General features: G+C 44.8%; 1 protein-coding gene across 1 annotated transcript; it reads left to right on the top strand.

Annotated features, from left to right (window-relative positions):
• The first annotated feature begins 762 nt into the window (after nucleotides 1-762).
• On the top strand, nucleotides 763-4,996 carry smad3 (Mothers against decapentaplegic homolog 3). The gene is given in 2 exon segments (NM_001165100.1): nucleotides 763-1,177; nucleotides 4,507-4,996. Coding segments are annotated over 2 exon segments (243 nt in total). The 5' UTR covers nucleotides 763-974; the 3' UTR covers nucleotides 4,547-4,996.
• The last annotated feature ends 5,259 nt before the right edge of the window (nucleotides 4,997-10,255 follow it).

Here is a 10,255-nt window from a genome sequence, read left to right as displayed (position 1 = left end):
TTTCCCAAATGGTAAGACAAGAGCAAAGCCTCTCCTGAGTTCTGGACTCAACTATTGTTTATGTTATTTTATTCTAATAACCAGCAGAGATTACACACTTTATGCAACATGCACAAGGTTGCTGTGTACAATGTCAGTTCTCATTGATGAAAGGAACCTTGTGATCTTCTATAGGCCTCTATGTTTTATTAAGTGATGTGATGGTGCTGCATGTATTGTGGAATGTTACATAATGTATCAGATTTGAGCGTTGTGTGGAGTTTTTATCACAACTCTTGGCAATTGGTATGGGTTGGGACCAGGGACAGGGACCGAGCAGGTGGGGCAGGGCCTGTCGGGCAGGCCCAGGCGAAAGGCAGGGCCCATGCAATGCAGATGCAGCACATTTTGGTCAGCTGCAGCCTACGGGCTTTAACAGATCTACTTTGCAGTCTGAATGGGGAGTCTACGGAGGGTAGTCGTCCTGCGTTTACATTTGAAGCAGATTTTTAGTAGACTTCAGACGGAGCCAACGAAGGCGGATGACTATGAACTTGGCCAAACTTCGTTGATAATCACACGTATACCAACCAACGCGTAGAAGGCCATATTACATATGTTTTAAAAAAATTCAAAATCCTTAGTCCAAAATGACAAATGTTCTTTGGTTTTCACCTACGGCTTTAATTTAGGCGAGGATGAAGAATGCATTTCGAATCGACTAGAGCGAACTACGTTTCGCCGCGGAGTGTTACTGATTTGAATCGTGTGCAACAGTGTAGTGGTGGAGTGGTGCGGTAATCGCTGAGCCAGTCTGTGCGCTAAAATTGGTAGCTACAAATGAACTTTGTTTGTGCAGCATATGTGTACATTTAACAAAGTCGTTGTTCAAGCGCCCCCTTCATTTTGTCCTTTGGATAGCTTTACAAAATATTTACATCTGTATCTTGCGAAACCAAGGACCACAGTACTGGAAGGACTTTACTGACCTCAAGATGTCAATTCTGCCTTTTACTCCCCCCATTGTGAAAAGGCTTTTGGGTTGGAAAAAAGGCGAACAGAACGGACAAGAGGAGAAATGGTGTGAAAAAGCCGTGAAAAGCCTGGTGAAGAAGTTGAAGAAAACAGGGCAACTGGATGAATTGGAAAAAGCCATCACGACACAGAATATCAACACGAAATGTATTACCATACCAAGGTAGGCGACTAGAAACATACATTGCAATGTTTGCGCAAGAAATGGAATCGATTGAATGTGACAGTTTTCAAACACAAATCTGTCTAGGTAGTTAGGATTGACTTTCCAGTTGTAGCTTTCTCTTCCTCGCAAACAATTTGATATTGTAGCCATGGAATATTTCTCATTCAAGAATAGTTTGGCTTTTGGGCATCCTGCACAAACCATGGGTAGGTAACTAGCCAGCTAGCTAACTGAGCAAGTTATACAGTGAGCTGCCTCCTGTCTGCATCAGCAATCACAGTACAGTAAACATAGCTAGGTAGCAAATGTAGCTAGCTCGCGAGTGTTGAATGTTTTGAGGGTTGCCCGTGTTTCTTTTCAACAATAATCATTGCATGCCACTTTTGTTGCACAACGAATTCTAGTTCACTGTCCTAGCAGGCAAACTACACACTACCCTCGGTAGATATATTTATGATGCAGGAAACGAGGCGAATCTGCATAGTGGAATAGACAGCTGTACTAAACACAAATGGGTGACGAAGTTATATAATTTGGCCTTAATCTGGGGCGCTTTCTACTAGGATGGTGCGTAGGCGAGACTGAATCATCGTTTTCGCCATGCAGTGCAATACATCCACTGCTGTCTTGACAGATTTCAACCCTTACACAGTAATTCCCGAACGTACTCTCCTTAAAAAAACATCAATTAGGCCTTGCCTAGTTCTTCAGATGCATCCTTGTAAGCTTGTCATGTCACTATAATGCTGAAAAGCTAGCTTCTACTTACACCTCCTTGTCAGCTCAGTCAATGTGTTGTTTGTAAACTCATCCGTGTTTATTGTACAGAGAGCTTTCATATCCTTCAGTATACGGTATCGATGTTTGGTTTATTTGCAGCCACAGTAATGTATGTAATGCTTAAGTTTGGGTAACTTCTGTGACCCTACTGCTGTCACTGTTGGTATTTCAGAACCTCACAACAAAGCAGACCTGTGATTGGCTGAAACTTTCATGTTGTCCCATAAATTCCAGCAGTTAATCAATGAATCGGCCTTCAAAATCTCATCTCCACTTTTGTCTGACATGGACTGTTGGTTAGCAAGCTGCTGGGGCGGTGGTGTGGGCTGAAGTTGGATATATTTAGCTAATCAGACACTCCCACATTCTTGTTTGACCACCACAAGTGTTGTGCATTCTAAAGTCAATTGAATATCCTCTTAGCCAGGCTTGTAGCGCTGAAGATATCTGGCCCGGAAGTATAATATGCTAATATCTCCCTAATACCCTGGCTGTAGTGCAAAAGCCCATGTCACAGACCAGTGTCATATAGTCAATGCTGGGACTGGAATGGGGGAAATCTGATCCAAGAGCAGTGCTTAGGGGGACTTCCTGCCCCTGAATAACGGCCCACATTGCCCGGGAGGTCTGTTCCTATTTATTCCCCTGTGGTGGGGCTGACAGCAGCTGCTTGCTCAGGCCTGTCGAGGTGGTCATGGGGGAGCTCTCCTGGCTAACACATGAATTCCCCAGCGCCTCATCATTACTATCCTCACAGCTGATGAGCTAGCTAAGCTACGGTAACTCACCAGACTCTCTGTTCTGTGCTCCGGATTTCACTGAGTCACAGCTGGCTTGATAGAGCTGATGGTGGTGGACTTGTATGGAACGGTAACATGTGTAGCCTATAGGACAGGTGTTTGTGGGGAGACCCTAGTTGACAAATGATAATTAAAAAATGTCTGTAAAATGTTGGCATATTGTTACATTCAATTGAGAATTGAACTCTCAGTAAATAGGCATACTTTGAATAATTTACTGTGAACAGTGGTTATTACCCATTTAGGCTTTCTGTTTTTAGAGTAGGGCTGTTCATGCCAGATTGGCCAAAAATAAATATATTTATGATGTTTTGTATCCTTCTGAGATGAAATCCATAGATGGGTCCATTGAGGGAAGTCTATACACGGGATTCCCCAGTAACACATCAGATCAAGGTACTCACTGATCTCAACCCCAAATCCTAAACCCGAGGAAGTTGAGCAACCGACCTACCAGATCTAGACCCCAAATCCTAAACCTGAGGAAGTTGCGCAACTGACCTGATCTAAATGAAGCACAATTATTTCATATTGAAACAGGAGCTGTGTTAAACACTAAAGCCTGGGTGCCCGGTGTGGATTTAGAGGCCCTGAGTTGTTAGATAACATTTCAAATGGGTTTAACAGCAGCAATCTCCTCTAAGAAGCTGTGTAATCAGAGAGAGTTCTAGCCTATAGCTGGCCTAGTGGGTCATAGAGCAGTTTTAGGCCTCATGATTATTTTTTTTCTCCCTCCTGATTGTCTGAATACAAAACATCGAAATAATGATTTGTTTGTTTGGAAACCAGTAGTCTTATTTCCTGTTACATTTTTATTTTCTAAAATGTTGCGCAACAAATGGCAGTTTTCTACCCAGAGTTTGTCTTATTTTGTGGTGCAAAGCTATTGCTCGGCATGCTTCTTGGCGCCTCTACACCTTTGTGGTTTTGGACAGTCATTTTTTTTGCTTTTTAAATAATGGGTAGTTCTGAGAAACTAAGGCTCTGGGCCAAATTCATGTCTTAGTCATTCTGCAGTGTGTACTTATGGCTTTGTGATGGCTCACACTCTCGCCTGAGCAATGCGGATGGCGCTGGCAGGAACTTCGGTATGAGAGGCCTGCTTAGAGGCCCACTTCCGCCTAAAACAAACATTCTCACATCTGTCAAGTCATTTTAGAGTGACTTTCTCAGAGCCAGTGGAGGCGGCTGTTAAGTGACGGAGCCTGCTCTGTTTGAGTGGGGAGAAGACTAATGTTCTCTCCCTGTCCTTTTAAATGTGCTTTAGTGAACTGTAGGCTAGGTGTGGCCTTCCTAAAGCAAAATGGGACAACACTATCGTTTTCATGGGGGTCTCCCCTTTCCATAGTGGGGTCATATTAGTTTGTATTGCAAACGATCTGGACGCTACAGACAGAGGTTGGCACATCGGCGGTACCGACGTCAGACGTGTCCGTAGCTTGTGTGGGTCTTAGAGCAAAACGGAGAACACCATGGTGTTGGTGAGAGGCTAGGTCGTCATTGTAAATAAGAATTTGTTCTTAACTGACTTGCCTAGTTAAATAAAGGTTAAATAAAAAATAAATAAAATCAACAGTTTTAAGGATTAGGAGGAAGACACTTGCAGAGTCAATTCCATCTCAGCGGCTGTCAATACATTAAAATAGAATGGAATTGACAATCCTACTTGAAAATTAGGAGCCAATTAGTTTCATGAGTTGACTGTATTTTAACTGGTCTTCCCTCTTGACCCGTCCCAAACTGTAGGCCTTTACTGTGGAGCACAGCTGAGAGAGCAGAACTGTAACAGACGGCACAGAATTCTCTCTCTCACTCTTGGTTCGGGGCCAGGACCCGGGAGCAGCAGTCTGTCTTGTCCACACACGTCCCTTTGGCTGCAGGGCTGCAGGCTGATGCCACCGACTCACACGGCAGCATGTTTGAGCAGGCGAAAGACAGTCCCTCAGTTTGTGTCTGGATTAAGGGTTATTTTGTGACTTTGGCTAATATGCCTTATTTATTTACTGTGGTATTGTTTTGGTAAAGAGTGTTGAGTATTGTTTCTTAACCTGGTATGGAAGTCAAAATTCTGGTATTGTGACAACACTAAGGGAGAGGAGGCGGGGAGAGAGAGACGGGAGAGGAAGCAGGAAGAGGAAGCAGGAAGAACAGAGGGAGGAACTTGAGCTGATAACAAAAATAATTAACAGATTGGTGTCCCCACCACAAGTGGTCTACAGTGCTGTTGTACAGCAATAGAAGCGTGGGTGATGGTGTCTATTAGATAAAGCATGTCATGATGAATAAACTGGCCTAGTTGCGATTTAGGAAATATTTGAGAATGCATTATACCACCGAAGTGACCTACAGTGAAATCTCAACTATGTACACACGCACTAGAGGTCGACCGATTATGATTTTTCAACACCGATACCGATTATTGGAGGACCATAAGAGCCGATACCGATTAATCGGACAATTTTATTTATTTGTAATAATGACAATTACAACAATACTGAATGAACACTTATTTTAACATAATATAATACATCAATAAAATCAATTTAGCCTCAAATAAATAATGAAACATGTTCAATTTGGTTTAAATAATGCAAAAACAGTGTTGGAGGAGAAAGTAAAATTGCAATATGTCCCATGTAAGAAAGCTAACGTTTCAGTTCCTGGCTCAGAACATGAGAACATATGAAAGCTGGTGGTTCCTTTTAACATGAGTCTTCAATATTCCCAGGTAAGAAGTTTTAGGTTGTAGTTATTATAGGACTATTTCCCTCTATACCATTTGTATTTCATTATCCTTTGACTATTGGATGTTCTTATAGGCACTTTAGTATTGCCAGTGTAACAGTATAGCTTCCGTCCCTCTCCTCGCTCCTCCCTGGGCTCGAACCAGCAACACAACGACAATTAGCGCCCGCTAACTAGCTAGCCATTTCACTTCGGTTACACCAGCCTCATCTCGGGAGATGATAGGTTTGAAGTCATAAACAGTGCAATGCTTGACGCACAACGAAGAGCTGCTGGCAAAACGCACGAAAGTGCTGTTTGAATGAATGTTTATGCGCCTGCTTCTGCCTACCACCACTCAGTCAGATACTTAGATACTTGTATGCTTGTATGCTCAGTCAGATTATATGCAACGCAGGACACGCTAGATAATAAGTTAAGGTTGCAAGAGCAGATCCCCCGAGCTGACAAGGGTAAAGTCTGTTGTTCTGCCCCTGAACAAGGCAGTTAACCCACTGTTCCTAGGCCGTCATTGAAAATAAGAATGTGTTCTTAACTGACTTGCCTAGTTAAATAAAGGTTAAATAAAGGTGTAAAAAAAAAAGAAAAAAATCGGTGCCCAAAAATACCGATTTCCGAAACCGGCCCTAATTAATCGGCCATTCCGATGAATCGGTCGACCTCTAACGCGCACACACCAAGGTTGTTATAGTAAATATTTAGTTAACTGAAATTAAATAATTATCCCCGTTTGGAAAAACTCAAACTAGACTTAAGCTATTAACTTTTACTCCAAAAACTAACAATGCTAAAATATAAACCATCATGAATTATGTTAATCTAAAAAAAAAAATGTTCTCAAAATCTGTGGTTTTCAAGCTGCTGAATCTGGTGGGTAAATGCAGCCAGGAGATGGAGACGTTTCAGAAAGGCCTCGCTTGTGTATCGCTGCTCCGAGGCGCCGCTGCTCCGGGGCGCCGCTGCTCCGAGGCGCCGCTGCTCCGGGGCGCCGCTGCTCCGGGGCGCCGCTGCTCCGGGGCGCCGCTGCTCCGGGGCGCCGCTGCTCCGAGGCGCCGCTGCTCCGAGGCGCCGCTGCTCCGGGGCGCCGCTGCTCCGGGGCGCCGCTGCTCCGAGGCGCCGCTGCTCCGGGGCGCCGCTGCTCCGGGGCGCCGCTGCTCCGGGGCGCCGCTGCTCCGAGGCGCCGCTGCTCCGGGGCGCCGCTGCTCCGGGGCGCCGCTGCTCCGAGGCGTCACTAGCTAACATGGAAAAACAGACTGACGTTAGCTACCTAGACTAACACGTACTACTAGAGCTGAAACTGTGGCTTCGGATCTTGACTTTTTGGGACTCCTCTTCCTGAACGCTAAAGGTCCCAAAGTTTCTGCTCATGTGCGGTACTCTACTTAACACAGTCTCTTCTCGTACAGAACAGGCTGCTCTGGGGAATGGTGCTCCTTTAATGATGTGAGATCAAGGTCTGCCAGATCCCATAGTGATAGTATTCTTCATAACAGAAATGAATAAAAATTGTACTATTTGTGGGGTGCTAATATTTTTCCTGATACACACGTGTATTTTGGAAATGTGTTTCTGGCATATCCCAACTCCCCCTGAGAAACACCCACAGGGAATGGGGTCACGGCCTGGGTCAACGTTGTACAGCACCCTCGGAGCAAGTAGGATTAATTACCTGGCTCAAGGGCACAGCCACAGATTTTTCACCTTGTTGGCTCCGGTATTCGAACCAGTGACCTTTCGGTTACTGGCCCAACGCTACCTGCCGCCCCTGCCAAATATAACTGCATAGTATAAAGTTACTGTAAGACAAGAAACACCACCTCATTTCTTATATTTCAGGATGTGGCCAAAACTCAAGTGTGCCACTAGGCAAAATATGTGCTTTGATTGAAACTAAAAACAGTTAGTCTTTGCTGCAGTTTAACACAATCTGCTCTAAAATGTGCTCACTGTACCTCATTCAAAAAGACACTGTATAGCTCAAGTTGATCTGAAGGAATATTCCCATGAAAGTGATTGAGATCACATGGTTAATATGCAGATGCTGCGTGGACATTTCACCGGTAAAACTTGAAGAATTATCATTCACGGTTTGACAGTGAGAAATGTGAAGGGAGAGTGACCACAGCAATGTGGGCATAAAGTAGACGTAAATAAACCCAGGGGTCTTCAGCTCTGGGGGACACGGGATCCGCAGCCTCTGAGACAAGTTAAAAAGCCTTGGATTGTCATCAGCATGGGCGTCAGTTTCACTCCACTATATAAGTCACATTGAGCTTGGCGTTATCATTTGAACTGCCCGCCCCCATTGCAAGAAGTGACATCCTCCAAAATCACTATACAACACATGTCTCCTAGCCTCCCAGCATGCTTTCTGTTCCTAACACTAAATAATATAAAATATTTTAAAACCAAACTAAAGCAAATCAGGTCTAAAAACGAACAGATTTACGAATTAAAATCTAAAAATGAACAGTAACCTTGGCGCACACAAGTAAAGTACTGATAAAAATATATATAAACACAACATGGAAAGTACTGAAAAATACAAGCGCGTCATGTTAAGTGTTGGTTTCATGAGCTGAAATAAAATATCCCAGAAATTCACCATACGCTCAAAAACCTTATTTCTCTCAGATTTTGTACACATTTGTTTTTCGTCCATGTTAGTGAGCATTTCTCCTTTGCCAAGATAATCCATCCACCTGACAGATGTGGCCTATCAAGATAATCCATCCACTTGACAGATGTGGCCTATCAAGATAATCCATCCACTTGACAGATGTGGCCTATCAAGATAATCCATCCACCTGACAGATGTGGCCTATCAAGATAATCCAACCACCTGACAGATGTGGCCTATCAAGATAATCCATCCACTTGACAGATGTGGCCTATCAAGATAATCCATCCACCTGACAGATGTGGCCTATCAAGATAATCCATCCACTTGACAGATGTGGCCTATCAAGATAATCCATCCACCTGACAGATGTGGCCTATCAAGATAATCCATCCACCTGACAGATGTGGCCTATCAAGATAATCCATCCACCTGACAGATGTGGCCTATCAAGATAATCCATCCACCTGACAGATGTGGCCTATCAGGATCAACCATCCACCCGGACAGCTGATGAAACTGAGGAGTATTTCTGTCTGTATTTTTTTAACTCATTCTGATTATCTGGGCCTGTCTCCCCAGTGGGTGGGCCTATGGCTGTGCCCCTGCCTAGTCATGTGGGCGGTAGGTAGCCTAGTGGTTAGAGTATTGGGCCAGTAACCAAAAGGTCAGCTCGGGGATTCGATCTAGCAACAAGGTAAAAATCTGTCGTTCTGCCCCTGAACAAGGCAGTTAATCCACTGTTCCCTGGTAGGCCGTCATTGTAAATAAGAATTTGTTCTTAACTGACATTAAATAAAGGTAAAATATATATATATATATATATATATATATTTATTTATTTATTTATTTATTTGAATGTGACATACAGATCAATGTACACTGCTCAAAAAAATAAAGGGAACATTTAAACAACACAATGTAACTCCAAGTCAATCACACTTCTGTGAAATCAAACTGTCCACTTAGGAAGCAACACTGATTGACAATAAATTTCACATGCTGTTGTGCAAATGGAGTAGACAACAGGTGGAAATTATAGGCAATTAGCAAGACACCCCTAATAAAGGAGTGGTTCTGCAGGTGGGGACCACAGACCACTTCTCAGTTCCTATGCTTCCTGGCTGATGTTTTGGTCACTTTTGAATGCTGGCGGTACTTTCACTCTAGTGGTAGCATGAGACGGAGTCTACAACCCAAACAAGTGGCTCGGGTAGTGCAGCTCATCCAGGATGGCACATCTATGCAAGCTGTGGCAAGAAGGTTTGCTGTGTCTGTCAGCGTAGTGTCCAAAGCATGGAGGCGCTACCAGGAGACAGGCCAGTACATCAGGAGATGTGGAGGAGGCCGTTGTGCAAGGAGGAGCAGGAGGAGCACTGCCAGAGCCCTGCAAAATGACCTCCAGCAGGCCACAAATGTGCATGTGTCTGCTCAAACGGTCAGAAACAGACTCCATGAGGGTGGTATGAGGGCCCAACGTCCACAGGTCGGGGTTGTGCTTACAGCCCAACACCGTGCAGGACGTTTTTCATTTGCCAGAGAACACCAAGATTGGCAAATTCGCCACTGGCGCCCTGTGCTCTTCACAGATGAAAGCAGGTTCACACTGAGCACGTGACAGTCTGGAGACACCGTGGAGAACGTTCTGCTGCCTGCAACATCCTCCAGCATGACCGGTTTGGCGGTGGGTCAGTCATGGTGTGGGGTAGCATTTCTTTGGGGGGCCGCACAGCCCTCCATGTGCTCGCCAGAGGTAGCCTGACTGCCATTAGGTACCGAGATGAGATCCTCAGACCCCTTGTGAGACCATATGCTGGTGCGGTTGGCCCTGGGTTCCTCCTAATGCAAGACAATGCTAGACCTCATGTGGCTGGAGTGTGTCAGCAGTTCCTGCAAGAGGAAGGCATTGATGCTATGGACTGGTCCGCCCGTTCCCCAGACCTGAATCCAATTGAGCACATCTGGGACATCATGTCTCGCTCCATCCACCAACGCCACGTTGCACCACACTGTCCAGGAGTTGGCGGATGCTTTAGTCCAGGTCTGGGAGGAGATCCCTCAGGAGACCATCCGCCACATCATCAGGAGCATGCCTAGGCGTTGTAGGAAGGTCATACAGGCACGTGGAGG

The sequence above is a fragment of the Oncorhynchus mykiss genome, chromosome 26, assembly GCF_057628025.1.
Source record: "Oncorhynchus mykiss isolate SJ-2025 chromosome 26, ASM5762802v1, whole genome shotgun sequence".
Lineage (NCBI taxonomy): Eukaryota > Metazoa > Chordata > Actinopteri > Salmoniformes > Salmonidae > Oncorhynchus > Oncorhynchus mykiss.
Note: the sequence above shows the minus strand (reverse complement) of the source record. Positions and strands in the feature narration are given on the sequence as shown.